Raw genomic sequence first — 22,933 nt, 5'->3', positions numbered from 1 at the left:
TTTATCGTGTTTATGATGCCTTTTACATATATAACAGCTGTTTCAATTCACGGGTTTGGGAAACATAGCAACCCTGTACAGGGGGTTGCGCCACACCCTAGCCGCCAGTTTAGATTTGTACCACCATAGTAGGCAAACATAGTACTGTCTCATGCTCATCATTTTTCATATGAATTTTCAGGTTATGTCAAATCTTTTTGCTGTGAAGAGTGAGCTTTGTGATAGCAAGTTTGAACTTAAAGTCAATGATGTCAGATTTGTTGGCCATCCTATTCACCTCAACTCAACTGCCGATATCAGAGCCCGGGACAAGAGGAAGCATTCTTCTATCATACTTTTTAACATTGTATTTGCTCTGAAAGTAAGTTTTTTAGTGTTTATCCTGGGTTTCTGAAGTGTTTCACAATCACAAATGATGAAAAACTTATACAGTAAGACCTCACTCTAATGGACTAATTGGGGCCCAAACCATTCCGAAAAATGCGAAATTCCGATAAAAACGACATCCGGACTTCTATCTATCTATCTATCTATCTATTGCCAGATGCCATAATCCCATAAGGGGTGGCCATTTGACTCTGAGTTATTTGTTTTACGGGGAGGGGCACTCACCCTCCACCAACCCACTTGTTGACATGTAGGGAGCACGGATGGTTTGGTTATATGGTTACAACCCAGCGTTGTAAATGGTTTCTTGGCTTACAGGAAACCATTTGGCTTGTCATTCATTGTAAAGCCACCTGTAAAGGAAAGAAAAGCAATAAGTGACAGGAAAGATGGGAGAAATAGGGAGAGAGGAGGGCAGGCACAGAAAAAGAATGATGAAGGCTAAGGAAGAAATAGACAGCACTACATCAAGTGAGTGGATGATGGTTGCCATCACCTGCCACAACATCCAGACTTTCCCTTGCTAATCCAGACTTTTTTCGATATATCAGACATTAGTCTGGATCACATGAACGGTTTTTAAACTGTTTTGACTACCATTGTGGTACTGTACCGTGTTATAACGTCACTACATTAATCAAATAGTATAATATATGCAATAATACTGCACTGTACACTGATAAACATGTCTTTATTTACATTATTGTGATGAACATAGCTGAAGTGGTCAGGCAGTCTGGACTGCTTCTGGCTTTATCGGACTTTTTCCGATATATCGGAATTTAGTCCGATAGCTCCTCAAGTCCAATAAAAGCGGCTTCCGATCTATTGAAGTCCGTTATATTGAGGTTTTACTGTATATTATTAATGGTGCATGTACCCTATCTCCAGAAAATATTGGTGCATACTCTTGTGTGAACGTTTTGAGATTAGCAACAATAGGTATTGGGATGTGCCAGCTTCTCCGGCTGCATGATGGCAGCCTTGTACTCTTGCTGAGTTGCCAGCTTTTATGTATGGACATATAGGCTATTTTGTCGTACTCATTCCACATGTTTGTAATTACTCAAATATCTGTATAAAAACACCCATATATTGACCAACCCTCCTGACATGTCACAAGTTGAACATATCTTTTCAGTAGTCGTCGATCACACCCTACACTGATACTTTCTGGAGGTAGTGTACCTTTACTCTGTACTGCAGATGTGGATGTTTATTGTAGTGGAACAGTAGGATGAGTAGCTACAGTGTATTCATTGTGCAGCTTAATGGCTAAAAATTGTCATTCGTTGCTGATCCTTTGTTTGGAAATGTTTGTTTTAAAGGGGCTTCCCTGTAAAGTATTTTATATGAAGAATAGCACCCCTTTAATATTGTTCATTCATTTTTTTATATGTTCTGTATAGTACTGTAACTAATACCTTGACTCATGTATCATATCTCTGTAATAAGTGCATGGTAAAAATGTTTTACAGGCAACCCAAAATCATGATGTTGTCAACTGCTACCATGACCTGAGCAAACGTCTGGGTTTAGCTTTACGACATGAGGAATATAGATGCCACTTTTTGTCTTCTGAAGCAAAGCTTATGACTGTAGCCCATGATGAGGTGAGCATAACCTTGATCCCGAGGTCATAATCTTGTAAATCACTGGACTCAAAATTAAAGGTAAGTTGTGTTGGGATTGAGAAGTAGATTATGCTTTGTTGCATATGCATATTAGTATCACTGTCTTTGCATGACATAAGTAGGAAAAATTAAAGCAGTCCTACAGGTCAGGGTGGATTTGCCCTATGTTACAATACTGCACTCTAATTTATGTACCGAGTATTGATATATCTGTATATATTTTTCTCATGCTTTATTCATACACAAGTGCGATACTGTACCACATTGATGCTGTTTATAATTATTAATTCAGTTGGTCCCAGTAATGTGAGGCTTCCTCTTGAGCAGCTGTCATAATAATGCTGTGGTAGTTGATGGCATGCTGTGGGATGGAGACATAACCAAGTACCAAAACCAGCCAAATTCTTTTTGAAATTGGGAATATCAAATCTAAGACATGTAATGTAGCATGTGTTAGTGCAAAAGTCTCAGACTGTACCCGGACTCTACTTTTTAGCTGAGTTCCAAATTTAAAATGATGATTGAGTGACTAGTTACTAAACCTGTGGCTGCATCTCATCTTTATGGTAGTACGTGGTAGGTGGTGATGACCATCATCCACTCATTTGATGTAGTGCTGCCTACTTCTTCCTTCACGTTTATCATTCATTTTCAGTGTCTGTCCTCCTCACTTCCCGTTTCTCCCATCTTTCTCCTCACTCTTTGTTACTCTTCTTTCCTTTTCAGGTGGCTTTACATTGGATGACAAGCCTGATGGTTTCCTGTAAGCCAGGAAACCATTTACAACACTGGGTGGTAACCATATAACCAACCCACACGTGTTCCATATGTGTCAACAGGTGGGTTGGCGGAGGGTTAGTGCCCCTCCTCGTAAAACCACTAACTCAAAGACAAACAGCCATCGTTTATGGGATTGTGGCATCTGGTTATAGATAGACAGATAGGTAGACTTTGCAAGTATTGCAGGGTCATTATTAGCCCATGTATCACATGATTTATTTTATGACATTCATATAATCATGCAGTATGAAATATGAACAGTGGGATTAGTAACATCACTGCTTTAGTCACTGCAATTCAGAGGCACTTGATGCTCAATTTTGCTCAAAGGCATTGTGATGCCCACCGTATATTTATTTCATCATTAATCACAAGAATCTAAGTTCAGAGACTTAATACTGAACTCAGCGTACATATCTCAGTTGCATCATAAAATAATATTGTTAGTGTTATAACAGTTCTTTCTTTTTTCTGTTCATTTTTCTTTTTTCCTTTTTTTTTTTTACAAAATTAAAAAAGATCAGTAGCTAAATATACAGTGATTGATTGTCTTACTCTGAACATATAGTAATCCTTCATTATCTGGACGTACAGTATCCGGGTGTGTTCATTATCCGGATGAAGGACCTTGGCTTTATTAAACCATTATTCAAATTTACTTGCTACTATCTGGATGTAAAAGTCCCCGAGAACTTTGGCTGGTCAACTGACATGTTCAAACATTCGGTATTGTGGCTGCTGGGCTCGAACTGTGAGTGGGAAGTAGGCTGTAACTCACAACCAGAGATAAAATGTCCATCCGCCCCTGTACTGAATGCTTAAAGTCACTTACTGGTCCGATTACTTCCAACAAATCTCCAGCACCTGAGTAAAATGACTGTAACCCACACGCAGTGTCAAAACGTCTGTACACATCTCCACCCAGTGTCCAAAGTCGCACAGCCACTGGGCTAAGTCTTTCCTAACTGCCACTGACAGTGTAACACTGACCGCAAGCACGAGTACATGCTCAGTGACAGTGGTCATCCGCCTCTGTACCAAACATCCAAAGTCGCCCGGTCACCGGGAGTTGTGTTTTCGCATGGCCCCTGGGCGTCTAAGAGACCGCAAGCCACAAGTAAATGTATGATAAAAGTGCCTGTCTGCCTTGTGATAGAAGAGTGAAAATTCTACCCACAGCCTTGCTTCTCCTCCCCTCCCGTCCCTCCTTCATACCCTCCCGGCTTCCCTCTCATTCCCTCAGTCCCTTCCCTCCTTCACATGGATAGCACTGACTCGTGAGTTTTTATTTTGTGTGTGATTTATTTGAATGCTATTGGTCATATCGAAATTCCAAAGTGACCACAAGAAAGCTCATGAAATTCTGCATCTAGACATATGCTTAACTCTTGGAAGGTGCTGGCAAAATTTTGCACTAGGATGGTGAGTTATATGAAGGTAAGTTTTACTCATGAACACTTAATTATTGCTGTATTTCTGTACTTTTACTTATGAGTATTTGTGTTTTTATTAGCTTATAGTATAAACACCAGCAAAGATGATGGTATACCATTTATACCAATTTAACCAATTTCCGGTGGCGTATTTGGCCTTGGAATTTTGTTGTGGCTCAGGAACAGCTATCATTGGTGTCAGACAACTGATTTTCCAACCGTCCTAAGGTTTTTTGTGGATTTTTGTTGTTTATGCATAGTTTCCTTGGTGTTTAGCATTAATATGGATAATCCTATGTGTGTTTTGATGTCAGAATATGGCAGATTGACCTGAAAACTGTGTCAAAGAAGGGTTAATGTGCGTACTGTACAGTAGTGTATACGTATGGTGCTTTTTGGTTTCCTTTTTTTTTTTTTTCATGGTTTTCTCTGTGTTTAGCATTACTTTGGATATTCCTGTGTGTGTTTTGATGTCTGAATATGGCAGATTGACCTGGAAACAGTGCCAAAATTAGGAGGGGTACTGTACATACAGTAGTGTATACGTGTGGTGTTTTTTAGTTTTCGGTGTTTTTTCTTTTGCATGGTTTTCTTGGTGTTTAGCATTACTTTGGATATTCCTGTGTGTGTTTTGATGTCTAAATATGGCAGATTGACCTAAAAATAGTGCCAAAATTAGGAAGGGTACTGTACATACGGTAGTGTATACTGTACGGTAGGTAGGGTGTTTTTGGTTTTCAGTGTTTTTTTTTTTTTTTTTTTTTTTTCCACATGGTTTTCATGGTGTTTAGCATTACTTTGGATATTCCTGTGTGGGTTTTGATGTCTAAATATGCCTGAATGGCCGGAAAACTCTGCCAAAGTAAGCATAGGTACTGTACAGATAGGTTAGGTATAGGTTGGAGGTTGGGTATAGGTAGAAGCTGGGATTAGTATGGGGGGATATTTTTCATTATCGGACATTGCCACTACCCGCACGTGCCTTTGGCTCTGTTATGTCGGATAATTGAGGGACTACTGTACTGTATTAAGTATCATTACTACTGTCCATAACTTCCCCAGAGAGCTAATTGATATATACTTAGTCAGACTTATAGTAAGAGTCTTTTTCATGAAACCAGCATGAGTGGAAACACAACACTAATCAGCTGATGAGAGTTTCAGAGTTGCCATTCTAGTGATTTTTGAATGCTGAATTTGAACCTGGGAATTGCCAGAATGTAACTAAAGAGAAAATCTCCATAAAATCACCAGAAAAGTGCTAAAATTTCTTGAATGTTGCAGAAACTGTAACAGTATACTGCTTCGTGTGTTTTTTTTTTTTTTTTTTTTTTTTTCTGCACTACAAAACTCAGTAGCTTGGAAGCTATCTGTCATTTCACCTTTGAAGAAAAAGCTGCTACCCTGAAATGTTAGCACATCCAAATTTGAAGCACATTAGATGAGAGGCTTCAATGACTATATTTGTGAATACTGTATGACTTGTGTCACCACTGCTTTGGGACCAAGCAAGAATGCTGTAAACAATAGGTGTCATAATTATGGGTATGTAAATGTTAGCTGAGGTTGTAGGCCTTAGTGCCTTTAGCTTAACCTTTCATTAACATCTTTATTTCATTGTTTGCTACCTCCAGATGATGACTTTCATTTTAGGAGAGACTTTTTGAATTATGGGGTTGGTTATAGATTTTAATTATACCATCAGTAATGGAGAACATTCTGAAAATAAATAGTCTCGTGGTAACAAAAATAACAAAAAATTATGTCATGCATTGAAGGGATTAATACTGACCTAGAAGTTGGTGCTGAGTGTTGTATGTATTTTCAGGCCTCCCAGCTACCAGAGGACGGACAAATTTCACCATTCCAGCTGATATTAGATCGCAGCCTTTTGGCCAGACACCTCAGGCAAGCTTATGATGAGTGAGTAGCTTTGTCCTTTTTACTGTCATAGGCATTGCTTGTGGGAGGTAGGGAAGTGTCAGCAAGAGAGATACTGTAGAGACCAATCACTTGTCACAAATCATTAATCTTATACATTCTTTGAAACCATATCCATCTGTTTATCATCCAGCTGCTATAGTAGCTGTTGTCTGCCATAACTGGGGTTTGACACTAGACAAGGATCTTGCACTTCCAGAGGAAAGTACACCAACCAAACCACTGCAGATTAGCCATATTCTTAAAAAATTTTCTTCCCTTGTAGAGGCATGGGATCCGTAGCTGAATTGCTGTTCTTAAAATACTCCTTCCCATCCTGAGGTGCTCGAAGGGAAAGATTTTTTTCTGCGAGCAGGACAGTTATGGGAACCTGAAGGAATTGTATGACCCATCTCTTCAGAATTTCCATAGCAATTTTTGTACACTCTGTTGTGGTTCATTGTCTTATATATATTAATAATGTTGAAGGAAATTGATGTGTAATCTCATTATTTTATTTATTTTTATACTAAAATTTAATCACTATCTGTATATCTTTAAAAAGTATTACCAATGTTGGCTGAGATGTTTAGCCAGACACAAACAGAGCAGATGACGTATTACCTTCTATATTCATCCAGTCTTCTGTTATCTGACACTGACAAATCTTCTTCATTAAGGCCAAGGTCACACAAGGTTTTTTCTCTAAGAAACATTTTGCTCGGTAGTTTGCCTAGAAAAGGAAAATTTGCCGTGAAGGACACATGAGTGGTTCAGCTTGTGTCTTCCAGCTGAAAAAAAACTAGTGAGCACCGCCATGCAGTAAATGAGATGGACGATAAACAAGTTGTCCATATACAGTACTTATGAATAACAAGTCTGGAGATAATAATATTCTTTCATTATAATTTATCAAAATATTTTGTTTTGAGGAGTGAACACCTCTGTGGTGTTGGCAAGAATGGCATTTATGACTGAATACAAACCAACAGTATGGATGTGGTGATGACCTCCCTCATCTCAGATGTGTTGTGCTTTCATTATCCAGCACAAAATATTCATGCTTTGAAGTATTAGTTTATGAATCTGATGCTCCGCCATATCAAATAGCAGCATGCTAAAGCTCAACAGGGCTACCAACCTGGAAGTTTTTCCTTCTATTTCAGTGAAATTAAGCACACCAAAGGGAAAGAAAAATCTTTTGAAGGGAAGGAACAGTTTAAGGAAGGAAGTAGTTTTATGAATACAGCTGTTAATCCCTTCAGTCTGATGATTTAAGTTTTCACTTTTTCTTGGTATTTATAGGTGACCTTAGTACGAGAGACTACTCAGGCTGGAGGATTTTGGTATTACCTTCATTAGCTCTTTGACTACAGAGACTCTTTCCCAAAGTGAGTGTGATCATCTAGAGGAAGGGGAAAAAAAAGAAAAGCCAAAGTGAAGGGTGTCATCCATGAGAGTGTACATCAAAGGAATAATTAGGATTCACTGCTTACATGTTGCAACTCAGAGGAGAGTGGCTGCTCACTTTTGCCTTGAGTGTTGGGACTGAATAGCTTGTCCCTGGGCCTCTGTGTTTCTGATGGGCAACCACAATGTACTCACTTTATTATGGTGACTATACTGTGTGATGAACTGAATGGATTCCTGTAACCCAGGAAGCCTTTTACAGTATTGGATGTTGCTGTAACCATATAACCAAATGGACCTTTTGACGGTCTGGTGGGTTAAGTCATTCCAACCAGATGTGGTTTGTAAGGGCCGCATGTGAGGGATGGTTTTGGGGTTTATTGTTCACATGATGCTACTTGCGGGAGTGACTGGTCAGCCTAGCTTTAAGTGGTGGACAGGTGGAGTTGACAGGCATAGCCCCGGGACTCTGTGCACCTGATGGGTCAGAAGAAAAGGACAGAATGAGACATGGTCCTTTGGTAATGCATACTTGGTTAGTTTTTTTTTTTTTTTTTTTTTTTTTTTTTTTTTTTTAAATAAATAATCGGTGCTAGATGAAAATCTGCATTTCTGCCATTATTGCACTTTTTTGGCTAAAAAAAACTTTTTTTTATCATGCAGTTGAGCTGGCCTCTGCTAATAATGATGGTGCAAAATCTGTGGTTTCTGGTGGCTTTGAGGGATTCAGAGATGTGGCCTTACTCTAGGAGTTAATCCCAGGTGGTGGAGACCACAGTCTCTCTACCCTTAACCTCAGAACCCCTTATCTCAACCCCATCTCAGGTTATTATATGGTATGGATTTCTTTCTCATTGTGTCCTTTTCATCATTTTCTATTAACTTGATCATTCCTTCGTGTGTTTCTGATACTGTACTTACCATAACATTATGTATGGTATGTATTTAGTTGTTCTAAATTGTTGTAAAAGGGAAAATTTGGGTTTACAAGTGGGATGCCTAGTACCAGTTAAGATAAATCCCATAGGTTTTGTGCATTTGTTATCACACATTTTTGTTATCACACACTAGATTCAGTACCTATTATGCAGTACACTATATAGAGTATTATTACATTTTTTTTTTTTTTTTTTTTATGTTTTAAGCCACCTAGACCAGAATAGGCAGAATCAAGATGTACTGTACATAGAGAAAGATTGAGAATTCATCTGTGTACATTATCCTGTAAGAGACTCATTTTGTTAGTACTGTATGGAACTTCCATTGCTGGAGAGGGATGCCTTCATGCAGTGGCATTGTCCTTCAACTCTGTCCCTGTCTCCTGAATTGAGAATGATGGACTGCAAGGAGAAGGGTAACGTCAGCCTGTCATGCAGTCCACAAGGTCTTTGTTCAGATGACCATAGGATCATAGCAGGAGCAACAAGTATGGTCAGTTTTCCTACTGTGCAAGGCTGAGATTCATAAACAAACTTAGTTCTGTGTCATAACTGTATTTGTGCAGGATATACAAGGAGTGTGTAGAATTTTCCAATATTGCCTAAAAAAACTTTTTTTATCATGCAGTTGAGCTGACCTCTGCTAATAATGATGGTGCAAAATCTGTGGTTTTTGTTGATTTGGAAAAGGCCTTTGACAGAGTCCCTAGAGAGGTGGTGAAGTGGGCAATGAGAAAACTTGGCTTGGAGGAGTGGCTGGTTAGGGTGGTTATGGCCATGTATGTGGGTGCTCACACCCAGGTGAGAGTGAATGGAGATTTGAGTGATGAGTTTTCCGTGAATGTTGGTGTGCATCAGGGGTCAGTCTTGAGTCCCATGTTGTTTATCATGGTACTTGAAGCCCTTTCACGTGACTTTAGAAACGGACTCCTGTGGGAGTTGTTGTATGCTGATGATTTGGTGTTGATTGCAGAGAATGAAAAGGAGGCGGAGGAAAGGTTTAGGAAGTGGAGAGATGGTATGAGGCAAAAGGGTTTAAGGGTAAATGCAGATAAAACGAAAGTGATGATATCTAGGGTTGGTGGCGGTACTGTCAAAGACGAGGGAGAGTGGCCATGTGCAGTTTGCCACAAGGGCGTGGGAAGTAATTCCATCTTGTGCGGTGTGTGTGATAAATGGGTGCATAAGAGATGTAGTGGTATCAGAGGTAGACTGCGAGATAATGCTGATTTTATGTGTACGGCGTGCCGGGGTGAGCAGGTGGAGATCGTCAGACATGAAAGGATTGAACTTGCTGGTGAATCTCTTGAGTGTGTGGAAGAGTTTTGTTATTTGGGAGACATGTTGTGTGCTGGAGGTGGGGCTGGAGCTAGCTCTGTGGCTAGGGTGAGAAGTGGTTGGAAGAAGTTCAGGGAGCTCTTGCCTCTCCTGACATTGAGAGGGCTCTCCCTACGTGCTAAGGGGTCTTTGTATGCAGCATGTGTTAGGAGTGTAATGCTGTATGGCAGTGAGACCAGGGCAGTGAGGGAGGAAGACATTCGCCGGCTCAGACGTACAGAAATGACAATGATTAGGTGGATGTGCAGTGCGTCCCTGCGTCCAAGGCCTGGAGGGGCTGGGTTTACAATGGAAGAGTTGAGAGGTAGGATGGGACTGGAGTGTATTGGTGTTGTGATGAGGAGAGGTAGATTGAGGTGGTTTGGACATGTGGAGAGGATGGGGGATGATAATTGGGTGAGGAAGGTGAGAAGTGTTAATATTGGGGGTGGGGTTATGAGGGGTAGACCGAGAAAGACATGGGACGAGGTCATTAAGTGTGACCTTAGGGTTAAGGGACTGAACAGGGAGGCTGCAATGGATCGTGCAGCGTGGAGAGCCGCCATTAGGTGACCAAGGCCGACACATGCAAGCATGGTGGAGCCTTTAAAAACGAAACGAAACGATTTGTTCTTGCAAAAATACTGTAATGTCTTAAGCAGCAAGGAAGAAAGATCATACATTACTTTTGTTCTACTGAAAGGGCAAGGAGGGAACAGGCTCTTCTCATGTTTCTCTTTCTTCTTGCAAAAACAGATCTTAGTTATGACAGGGAATTAATTGTAAGTTAGTTTGAGAATCTGGGTCCAGCACTGCCCACATGTCACAACTTGGGGCGCTGGTATTACAGGGAGGTACCGAAGATACACGCAGTTAGGTTCCATTTGGCATAGTTGTATAATGAATTCTCATATAATGAAACACGTAACTAATGGTTGGGTTCAAGGACCTTCATCAAAGGTAAGTTTTCAAGCTAAAATATACGATACCAAACACAACAAACATATCTATATTACTGAACTTTAGAGAAAGCAACCTGACAGAGCATCTAGTATGCAAATAACATGACTGCACATAAACATATAAAAAATGCATAACACTCATCTATAGGTGGTAATTTTGTGTTGGAGGTGTGAAGGTGGCTTGGCAGTTGTCAGCTGAGCAGCATTGCCAGATTCCCAAACCTATATTAACATACCTGGCTTGTTAAAATTATTGCTTTTTGATCAGAATTATTGCACTCATAAACAAAGGCATTTCTTCACATAAATTGATAATTACTGTGGAATTAATATATTTATATGTGGAGTGATTAATTAACATTATTGAATTTGTTAACTGTTAAGTACCTACCAGATTATAATACTGGTTATTGTAAGAGTTACTAAATCCTACTGCTGTACTAGTCTTACAGTAGACTTGTTAATTTTGCAATTTCCGATTTAATTTTCAGGTTGTGAAATTATGAAAGTTATCACATGCACGCTGTCGCACATTGCAAAGTGTGCCAAAATATCGCATTTTGCGAAAATTATCGCATGTCTCGCAACGCTGTAGCTGGGCAGTCTTGCCATTTCTCTCTGAGGTTGAGAGAAAATGACGGTGACTGTGTTTGCTGGGATGATTGAGTTAGAATCCTCACACCTCACCCCAGACTGAATGTCGTATCATTGGATTTTCGAGATATTAAATCGAAAATAGTCCCTAATTTACCCAGATCATATCATCGGTTTCTCGTATATCGATTGGTCATGTAATGGGACCTACCTGTACTCAAATGAACAAACATGATCTCAGTTATCGTAATTATTCCAACTACAGCACAGTGGTATTGATGGCCTACTGTAGACAACAAATGACCAAAATCTTTTATATTTCTTGGCATACAGAATATGACTTTCTATACTTATGGGGTGGTGTACCATCTCAAACTGTTCATATGAAAATAGGCATTCTTTATACACCAAAAAATACATAAGCATCAGTTTCATTAATAGTGTTTACTGCAAGTGACCCTTTCTTTATGTATTTTCAGGTCTGAGAATGAATGAACACCATGAAAACTTAAAAAATATAATTCATTCTCATTAGAAACATCAGTTTTGAAATAGAATTAGTGTATTGCATTATTGTTTATTTTAATGCAAACAACTCCTAACTGGGATTCTGATTTAGCTGATGGTGACCACCATCCACTCACTTGATGTAGTGCTACCTGCTTCTTCCTTCACCTTTATCATTCTCTTTTTGTGTCTGCCCTCCTCTCTTCTTGTTTCTCCCATCATTCCTGTTACTTTTTATTACTCTTCTTTCCTTGTGAGATGTCTTTACATTGAGTGACAAGCCTAATGGTTTCCTGTAAGCTAGGAAACCATTTATAGTGCTGGGTGGTAACCATATAAACAACCCACATGTGTTCTGTACGTTTCAGCAAGTGGGTTGGCAGAGGCTTAGTGCCCCTACCTGTAAAAACCACTAACTCAAAGATGAATGGCCACCCCTTGCGGGATTATGGCATCTGGCTATAGCTAAATAGATTGCTATATTATTATTATTATTTATTTTTTTTTTATTTATTTATTTTTTTTTGATGTAGAAGTATCTCTTGGAATGACTATCCATCAGTCATAACCTAAATATTAGCTACTCTTGTAGACTTTATTAATGCCCCATATTACAGCCATGATTTCATTGTTGTCAATGAATGGTACTCATTCAGAGGTTCAGTATACTGGTCCAAAGATTTGGATTTTTTTTACTGGTTCCCAAACCTTTTTTTATATACTTGTTAGGTGGGAGAAAAGGTCAGGCTAATGATGGTGACCAACCTTCCAGGCTTTGTGGATCAGGTGTAGTGCAGCTGCGACTCAACAACTGGATTGAAGTTAGCTTTTGTTTACCCCACAAGGTTCACCATAATTTAGCCACTGGACTTCCTGTTGATGTGAGTTTTTTTGTTAAAGGTGTTCTCAGATTTCTTTGTCATCAAGTAAGAGTATAATAAAGGGCTTCTGAGGTGGAGTCAGGATTCTGGAAGCTTGAATGATAAGTGAATGAAGGTTTGGCTCATTTTCATTGAAGAAGCTATTGATTAGTTCTTCCTTCAATTGTTTTTTTTATATTTCTCTGCTGTCTGAACCCTGCCTCCTCCCATCCTGTGGTGGAGAAGAAGTGGCTGGAATGATGATGATGGAAAGTAGCACCACCCATCATGAGTGATCAGCCAGGTTTCATGAACCGAACACGTATAGGTGTTCCTAGTGTACAGAAAGTCCTTGTTATATGTTGGCTTTATATCCGTTTGTTTATTTATTTTTTAATAAGAGTTCACAGTGAATTAAAGAAAAATAGTTAATTAAAGTTTCATCACTGTCATCATCATCATCATCCAGACCTCCTTTCCCCCTCCTAGGGCAGGGTGAGGAGCAGCAGTGTCCAGACAGCCCAAATTTGCCAGGTCGAATGGGCCACCATTCAAGTCCCCGGAATCCTGGCTCTATCTGATACTCCCAAAACATTCATCATGTTCTGTAGCTTCACATAAACATATCTGATAGAGTCAGTCCGGACGCTGTCACGTTAAAAAGGGGGGCCAAATCCCTGATCGTGTGCTTCTCCTCAATATTCGTCCAGCCAGCTCAATCTCTTGTCAGTCCCATAGCCTCACCTACTTCCAAACCTCTCTTCCACACACACCATTCCACCATATCCCTCCACCTTCTCCTTGGCCTACCTTGCCTCCTCCCTCCTTCAGATTCGCTCAGATATACATTTTTCACCACTCTGTTGTCATCCGTTCTCTCCACATAACCATACCATCTCAGTACACTCTCTTCGATTCTGGTGTCCACAGACTTCCTCACTCTACATCTTTCATGAATCACGTTATTTCTTATACTGTGCACTCTCTGTACTCCGCATACATTCCTCAACAGTCCCATCTCCACTGCTGTCACTCCTGACTTTTCATTTTCACGCCAAACCATGGTCTCACATCCATATGTTAAAGTTGGCACTAACACTCCTTCATGTAAGTCTCATGCAGCTGCAACACTCAAGCCTCTGTTTCTTATCAAGGCCATCATTGCACCAGCTACTTTCCTTCCTTGTGTCACTCTACTTCCCACTTCTTTTTCTATCACAGTACCCAGGTATTTGAACTCTCTCACCAGTTCCAGTCTATCTCCATTCACAGTAACATCGCAGCGGGAGTCACCTTCTCTCTCAATAACCATCACTTTACTCTTTTCTACATTTACTCTCAAGGCACGATGCTCACAGGCATCAGCAAAACTCTACACTATTCTACCAAGTTCTTGTCTAGTATTTGCAAGTAGAACTGCGTCATCAGCATACGACAAATTTGAGATATCCCATCTATCACCATTCATTACCAGCACCATTCCTCTCTCCATTACTCATGTTTTAACCTCTCTCATCACCTCATCCATATATATATATATATATATATATATATATAGTATATACAGTATATATATATACATATATATATACAGTATATATATATATATATATATATATATATATATACAGTATATATATATATATATATATATATATATATATATATATATATAGACAGATAGATAGATAGATATGGAGCCTCTGTGGTACAGTGGTAGAGTGTGCGTTTCGCATGCTGTAGAGTGCAGGTTCGCCTCCCGCCAGAGTTGTAAAAACTTTGGGAAGCGTTCACCAAGCCACTTGCTACTTTGGCGGACACAAGGGGTACTGTGGTTGAACCAGTATCGCCTACTAGTATCCTTGCACCCAGTCGGCTTAAGGCGGTCCGATTACACTTGGTTCACAGACTACACACACATCTAAAGCCACTACAACATTACAGTTACACTTACAAGCACTTCTCACTGTACAAACAGTCTCTACCAGACAGCCTAAGTCACTTGGTAGAGATACATTGGCTGTATCGTCCCTGCTTTGGTAGGGATAGGCCGGTCCTGCAGTGGACCTCAATGGCTGATGATGATGATATATATATATATATATATATATATATATATATATATATATATATATATATACAGTATATATATATATATATATATATATATATATATATATATATATATATATTTACAGTATATATATATATATATATATATATATATATATATATATATATATATATATACAGTATATATATATATATATATATATATATATATATATATATATATATATATATATATATATATATATATTGAACAACCATGGGGACATCACACAACTTTGTTGCACGCCCACACTGATCGTGAACCATTCACTTAGATGCCCATTAACCCTTACACATGCTTCACTGCCATCATAAAAACTCTTGATGGCACCTAGCAGCTTACTATCTACACCGTACATGCAAAAAACCTTCCAGAATCCTTCTCTGTCTACTTTGTTGTATGCTTTTTCCAGATCCATGAATGCCATAAACACCTTGTAGTCCTTCTCACAAGCCTTCTCCACTATCAGGCTCACCGCAGATATTTGGTCCACACATCCTTTGCAACTCCTAAAGCCACCCTGTTTGTCACTCAGTAGGACTTCTGATATCTGTCTTACTTTCTCTATAATAATTCTTCCTTATACCTTCGCTACCCACTTAGTAAACTTATGCCACGATTATTCTTGCACTCACTTCACTCACCTTTATTTCAGTACAGGGGTACAATCATGGTCATTTTCCACTCTGCAGACACAGTTTCACTCATCCATGCCCTCGTACCTATCTCCAACAAGCACTTCATTCTACTCTCTCCACTATACTTAATCATCTCTGCATACACCTCATCAACCCTAGGTGCTTTCCCGTTTCACACCGCTCTTCACCTGTGCGAGTGTCACGTTTCCTAGCACTGCATTCCTTCTCTGCACGCCGCCAAAACCAATCATATTTACAGTGGCTCTGCTCTCTCTATTCCCATTCATCAGGCTTTCAAAATATTCTCTCCATCTGGTCCTTACATCATTCCCATGGGTTTAATAATCTACCGCCTACATTCTTCACATCTTCACATTTCTTTCCACTTTCACTTCTACATTTCCGCACTGCTTTCCGGAATAACTTCTTATTTTCAAAGTAGTTTGAATTCATTTTTCTTCCTATATCATCAGTTACCTCCAGTTTCCTCTTCACTAGTCTCTTTATGTGCTTCTTGCTCTCAGTATATTCAGTTCTTATTTCACATGAACTCCTGTCTTGTAACCACTCTAGCCACTTCTTCCTCTTTTCCTCCACTGGTCTCTTAACCTCTTCATCCCACCTTTCTTCTTTGTTGTCACTCATGCCTTACCACAAACTGTTTTAGCATTTCTAACTAAGCAGTCCTTATATGCATTCCACAGGCTGTCCAGATCCATTTCATTCCAATTCACTGATTCTAACTCCTCCCCTACTTTGGTCCTGTATTCATCTGCCGTTTCTTTGATCCTGAGCTTCATGACTTTCAGTCTTTCTCTCTGACTGCTCCTCTCTCTCTTGGTCCAACTCACTCCTCTCAGCTTGATCTTGCATTCGACAATCAAATGATCTGACAAACCTTCACATCGTCCTCTCACGGCCCTCTTATCAGCAGCCATTCCCAGCATTGACCTCTCAACAAGCACGTAATTAATCAGGCTCCCTTTAAATACCATGTATATTTATGTTCACTGTATTGATATTCACTATCAGTGAAGTTAATTTATAGCACTGTTTGTTTAGAATAAGTTGTGATATTTTGGAACACATCACTGACTACAATGAGGACTAGCTGCACTTCTGATATGAGTTTTTAAAAAAAAAAGAGATTGGAGTAAAGAACTAATGATGTAGTTGCAGGAGAACCTTATTATCTACTGCACTGTGACCATGCAGACCTTTGGGAAGAAGAAATAGATAATAGATGGGGCATACTCTAAGTACAATGCACTTATTTTGAATCGGTAGCTAATTTTTACGAATACTGAATACTGTGAGATTTGTATTGTACTTTATTATTGAGACTATAACTTCATATTGTGTGTATTTGTTATCTGTGAAGTCACCTGGTCCGATTTTTAGAGTTAGTATAGATGGTGTCTGCAGCATAGTGTAGGTAGTCCTTTAAGTTGTACATCTGAGTTGTCTAAATACTGTATAGATTTTGTTCTTAGTAGGAAGATAGGGCCCAGACAATGTGGGCTGATTTGAATCCAACTGAATATGCCACTGGTGGGATGTTGAATATAGTAATTTGCCAGGACGATTATTATTTGACAGGGTGCAACTGTGTAATGACAGTAGTACTAAAGGTGCTGTTGGAGAGAGATGTTTCCTCCAGATGCCCTGAAAAGAGAATGATGGGGCGGACGAGCGCTTTTACCATACATTTACTTGTGGCTTGCGGTCTGTTAGACGCCAAGGGGCCATGCGGAAACACAACTCACAGTGGCCGGGGGATTTTCGACTTTCGGTAGAGAGGCGGACAGACACTGTCACCGAACATGCACAGTACTCATGGCTTACGGTCTGTGTTACAATCTCAGGGGCAGTTAAGAAAGATTTAGCCTGGTGGCTGTGCGATGTTGGACATTGGATGAGGATGCATACGGACACTTTGACACTGCCTGTGGGTTACAGTCATATTACTCAGATGCTGGAGGTTCATTGGGAGTAATCGGATGAGTGCGCTCGTTTGGCCATTCAGTATGGAGGCGGACGGATATTTTAGCTGTAGTTGTAGCAGCCGTGGCTCAGTGGGTTAGAGCGCTCCGCTCTGACCGAAGGGTTGGAGGATCGAATCCACCCAAGGGTCATTGGTAGACATCAGGAAGGGCATCTGGTCATTAAATGCTACACGCTCCAAACCAAAGTCCTCTACCAAGGGGCAACGCCTTAGCCCTTATCCAAAAAAGGGGTACCTGGCGTAAAACTCACTTGTGGGTTACGGCCTACTTCCCGCCCACAGCTCGATCCCAGCAACCACGATACCAAATGTTTTAACATATCGGCTGGCCAGCCAAAGTTCTCAGGGACTTTTGCGTCCAGATAATAGCAAATGAATTCAGATAATGGTTTAATAGAACCAAGGTCCAGTGTCTGGATAATGAACACATCCAGATAAATGAGGAACTATTGTACAGTGCCCTCACACAGTGAACGAGTTTGCAGCAAATAAGCTCGTTCAGAGTGAATTCGTTCACTGTGAACAATATATCTTACGGAAAAAATAGCTTATGGGCGGCACCGCTCCCTCAAAGTCCACTTTTTGAGCCATAAAGATGTACTAAAGGGCACATTTCAAACACATACAGGTCAGATACATAAAATATAAAACACATGGTTATTTACTTTAAATGAAGCAGATGGTGGCCCTGATTGGCTTGAATACAGGTGGTTCCGAGGCAGGGAGATACACTTAGTTTGTCCTCGCCACATCACCTTCCACTCCCTCGTTCCCATCACCAGTCTCACCCTCATCACTTGACTGAACCACTTCCCCGTGTGCCTCTACCTCATTCACCTCTCCCATAAAACCTTCAGAGTCCAAAGATGACACCGCTGACATCACATCAGCATCGTCTTCCCCTGGAGTGTAGCAGACGTTGTAGAAGCAACTGGTTCCTGCTGTTCTCGAGTTCGGTAGTAGTGTGTGATGAGTGTTTGTTTTCTTCTGTTGACTTCCATACTGTGCCTTTCAATGTAATAACAAAAAGTGGTTTCCACTCCACTGAGCATATCCTGTGTCCTGAGGTAGCTGGTTTCAGTTTCCTTTACTTCTCTTTGAACATGCATTGCTGCTAGAATTTTACTGACCGTAGGCAAATAGACATATGCAAATCTTAGTCCTCCATTGGATTCTGCTCAGAAGGTTGCTCAGATCTGGCCTTTGGTGCAGCGTCTACTGGGGGAGAGAGGGTGGTTCAATATGGAAGATGGCGATTATGGCCTACTCTTTCCCCCCGACTTTGTTCACTTGGGGTTCAACTCGTCCATATGGTTTTGTGGATCTGATAACCCCCTGCTCGTTCACTAGGCAAATCGTTCACACTGAATACTTTAACTGTGCGAGGGCACTGTACTTTTGTATATTTTATGACATTTGGTAGTATGATGAAAAGTATGTGGTATGTGCTGTAAATGTGATATTGAGTGCAAGTAGAATAAGGAGCTATAGAACATAAGTTGTAAGGTAAGTATAAGTCCCAAGTTAAAGAGTGTGCCCAAGAAAATAAAGTGCAGTACAAGTGTCTGACTCATAATGTATCATAATTTTAAGAATATGATTTTCATTACACTAGTGCTTGCTACCTGCAAAACAAATACTAAGGGAAAAAGAAGGTGCAAGTTGGATGAAAATTATGGGAAAATGAGCTGCTCTTGAGTGACTGCCCTTTCCTCTCTTCCTTCCTTCTTTTTGCCCTTCCTCTTCTGTTTTTCTTTCCTTCATTCTTTTCTCTTCCTTCTATCTGCAGATGGCTCAAGACTGAAAGACAAGCCAAGTGGATTTCTGTGCACCAGGAACCATTTACTATGCAGGGTGGTAACCACATAACCAAATCATGGTGCCTGGTGGGTTGGTGGGTAATTAAGGCACTCTAGTCAGATTGAACCTGTGCAGATTTATATCTAAGGGGTGATTGGGGTTTATTGCTCATGTAATGCCACTCAGGGATGAGTGAGGCTGATCACTCTCATCTTAAATGTCAGGACCAACTTGCCTAGCCCTTGGCTGCTGCACTCCTCATGGGGCAACACAAGATTTGATGATGATGATGAGTTAGTATTTTTTTTGGCACTTTTTATTGAATTTGTGAGAGTTCAACCACTCACCAACAGGGCAAGGTATCAGTATGGTAAGGCCGGAAAACCAAAGACGAACCACATGTACATGGTGATGACTCAAAACCATAGCTATGAGTAGAGAAGTGTTGAAGATTGTGTATGAAAATGACTTCAGTGTTTGGCAGCATTGCAAACACTCCTCAGTGCTCACATGGTCAATGCTACCAAGGGCTGGCAATCCCACACGCCACAGGACCAAAGTCGTGGCCAGGAGTGTTGTCGCAGATGCAGCCCCGATATTCACGGAGAGTTACACATCTTCAATAGCTCGCTTTTCATTAACGGGACCACCTACAGACCTGTGGATGGTTTCCTTCGCAAGATGAAGAGTTGTTGAGTAATATAGTCTTTAATTCATATCACTAACTGCTATAGTTTCTGAGATATGAAGGTTAGAAGTAAGACTATATTTTGTGGAAATTTTCCATACTGAGGTGACGCGTGAGCAGATTTTAGCCCGGCGTCCAGGGGTTAAGCTGCATTACTGGTAGTGGTAGTAATCACATTTTGGGTATCGTACTTATTCTCTCTTTGACATTCCAGGTTCATTGTATACATTGTTTCAGTGTCAGGGCCTGGTTGATGGGCTGAAGAACCTGAAACCTTACCACACGTTCCTGTTATTGGTTTCACGAGGGGACCTTCTGCGTTCTCTGCCTCCAGACTCCTCTCAAGCACTGTGGCGTCTCCTGCACGTTGAGGAGTCTCATCTCACTCCTTTCTTCACCCTTGCTGCTGATGCTGACCTCACTCTCACCCAAGTCTTCATGGTATAGAGCATGATTAGTTGAAATTTTTTCACTTGTCACTGTATTTCCTAAGTTGTTAGAATGGCTGTAGGAATGATTCTGTTGAAGGTGATCACTTTGCCAGTGGTTGGAAAAGAGATCAGGCTGAAAGGTTCAACAGCCTCTGCATGTGTGTTTGTGTGTGTGTGTGTGTGTGTGTGTGCGCGCATGCACGCACGTGCATCCATGCATACATGTGTGTGTGTGCACGTGCATGCATGCATACGTGTGTGTGTGTGCACGCATGCATGCATGCATACGTGTATGTGATGATCCTTTCACACAGATGGCTATGAGCTCAAGATGCAGCTGTAGGTTTTTCAGTACTGTATATTAATGTCACCAAAGCTCCATCTACTTATCTGTCTATCTATCTGTTGCCAGACTCCTTAATTCTCTAAGGGGTGGCCACAAACAAATTGCTGCCATGTCGCCCTGTCCCCACCCATTTTGCTGCCCACCCCCCTGCTCACATTCCCCTCTTTCATATACCTCTCCACTCCATCCCTCCAGTTCATCCTCAGCCTCCCCCTCCCCCCTCCCCCCCTCCACCTCACTCACATACACTCTCCTCATTAGTCCATCGCTCTCCATGCCCCCCTCATGGGCAAACCACCTCAGTGCTTTTCGCCTAACGCTTTCTATCACATCCACATCCGCATTACAGTGCTCCTTCATTTCCTTATTTGTCAGTCTATCCATGTAACTCCTCATGCCCCTTTCAGATAATCTGTTTCCACTGCTCTCACGTTTGACCTGTGTCCTTCCGACAAGGTCCAAGCTTTGCTTCCATACGTTAGAGTTGGTATCACAGTACTATTATGGAGTGCCTTTTTTTTTTTTTAACTTCCATGCTCTTTTCCCTGTTTCTTATTACTGCTTTCAGAGAACCAGCAACCTTTCTTCCTTGTTGTACCCTTTCAAACACTTCTTCCTCCAAACTTCCATCTTCACTCATCACACTACCCAAGTACATAAATGCACTCACAATTTCCATTTCCTCATCATACTGTACGTTCATTGGCTTCATTTCTCTCAAAGACTGTGACTTTACTCTTCCTCACATTCACCTCTAGGTTCTGTTTCTTACACTCTCCCAAACTCATTCTTCAAGCCTCGCAGTTCCCCATCGTCTTCACTTAACAATACAGTATCATCTGCAAACAAGAGAACAGGAAGTTTCCAAATTCTGCCTTCTGTCATTAGGGCTGCTCCAACATCCACCGCCCAGTACAGTATCATCTGCAAACAACATTACAGGAAATGTTCAAACCCTGCCCTCCTTCATTAGGGCAACTCGAACATCCACTGCCCTACCTTTTTTTTTTACAACCCCATCCATATACAGATTGAACAACCACAGAGACATGACATCTCTGTTTCAGTCCAGCATTCAGATAGAAAAAGTCACTCAGTTCACTATCCACACACACACTGCAGCCGTAGCATCCTCATACATCCTCTTCACGGCATTCAACAGCTTCCCATTTATTCCATATATTCTTAATATTTTCCACATTCCATGTCTGTCCACTCTGTCATATGCTTTCTCCAAATCCCTGAAAGCTGCATGCAACTTTTTTCCCTTCTGTAGAAATTTTTCCACTAAAGACCTAAGGATGAATATACTGTATATCTGATCTGCACAACCTCTTCCCTTCCTAAAACTTCCCTGTTCTTCTCCAACTAATGCTTCTGTTATTTTCCTAACTCTGTCAGTAAGTATGCCACCATGTAATTTTCCTGTTGCACTCAGAAGACAAATGCCCCTTTGATTACCACACACTTCTTTTTCCCCCTTTCCTTTTGTACAGGGGAATAATTACACCTAACTTTCAAAAATCTGGGACTCTGCCTTCCTCCCAGGCCAATCTACTTATCTTCCATATTCATTCTACTTCCTTCTCTCACTCATGCGTCATTTCACCACACACTCTGTCAGTTCCTGGGGCTTTTCCCATTTTGACTTTCTTCATTGCTTCCACTACTTCCATTGTACCGATCTCTTCCTCCCATCTCACCTACCTCCTTCTGCCAGCCAGACCCCAGTCACTTATACTCGCATTACTTTCAATTTGTATGTTTAATAGTTCCTTAAAGTGTTCATTCCATCTGCTCATTTTTTCTCCCTTCTCCACTATCAGTTTTTTTTATCTTTCACGTGCTTGCTAGGTTCTTTACCACCCTGTCTAACTCTCTTTACCACCTTCCAGGACATTTTCTTACATTCCCTCCACTTTACACTCGAATTCCTTCCAAATTCCTCATTCATTCTCTTCTCACTCTCTCTTACTGATCTTTTCACCTCTCTTCCTCTCTACATATAACTCTCTCTTATGTTTCTGAATGTCCTCCATTTCTCTGCATCCCATCCACACACTATGTGCTTTCTTTGTTTGCACCACAGCTTGTCATCCCTCTTCATTCCACCATGCCATGCCTTGCACCCCCTTTTGTCTTCAATTCACCCCACACTCCACCTCACATG

General features: G+C 40.7%; 2 protein-coding genes across 2 annotated transcripts in view; both read left to right on the top strand.

The window, feature by feature from the left end:
* Ctu1 (Cytosolic thiouridylase subunit 1) overlaps positions 1-22,933 on the top strand; it is a 154,419-nt gene that overhangs the window by 30,693 nt on the left and 100,793 nt on the right. The gene's annotated exons all lie outside the window — the stretch shown is intronic.
* Positions 1-22,933, top strand: part of Nprl3 (GATOR complex protein Nprl3) — a 62,619-nt gene that overhangs the window by 18,939 nt on the left and 20,747 nt on the right. The window contains exons 3-7 of the mRNA XM_080267159.1: positions 182-361; positions 1,866-2,000; positions 6,063-6,157; positions 12,655-12,763; positions 20,224-20,427. Coding sequence (XP_080123285.1) covers positions 182-361; positions 1,866-2,000; positions 6,063-6,157; positions 12,655-12,763; positions 20,224-20,427 — 723 coding nt within the window. The remainder of the gene's footprint in view (positions 1-181; positions 362-1,865; positions 2,001-6,062; positions 6,158-12,654; positions 12,764-20,223; positions 20,428-22,933) is intronic.

Source organism: Coenobita brevimanus, chromosome 23, assembly GCF_032717465.1.
Source record: "Coenobita brevimanus isolate Jiangsu-jjx chromosome 23, ASM3271746v2, whole genome shotgun sequence".
NCBI lineage: Eukaryota > Metazoa > Arthropoda > Malacostraca > Decapoda > Coenobitidae > Coenobita > Coenobita brevimanus.
Note: the sequence above shows the minus strand (reverse complement) of the source record. Positions and strands in the feature narration are given on the sequence as shown.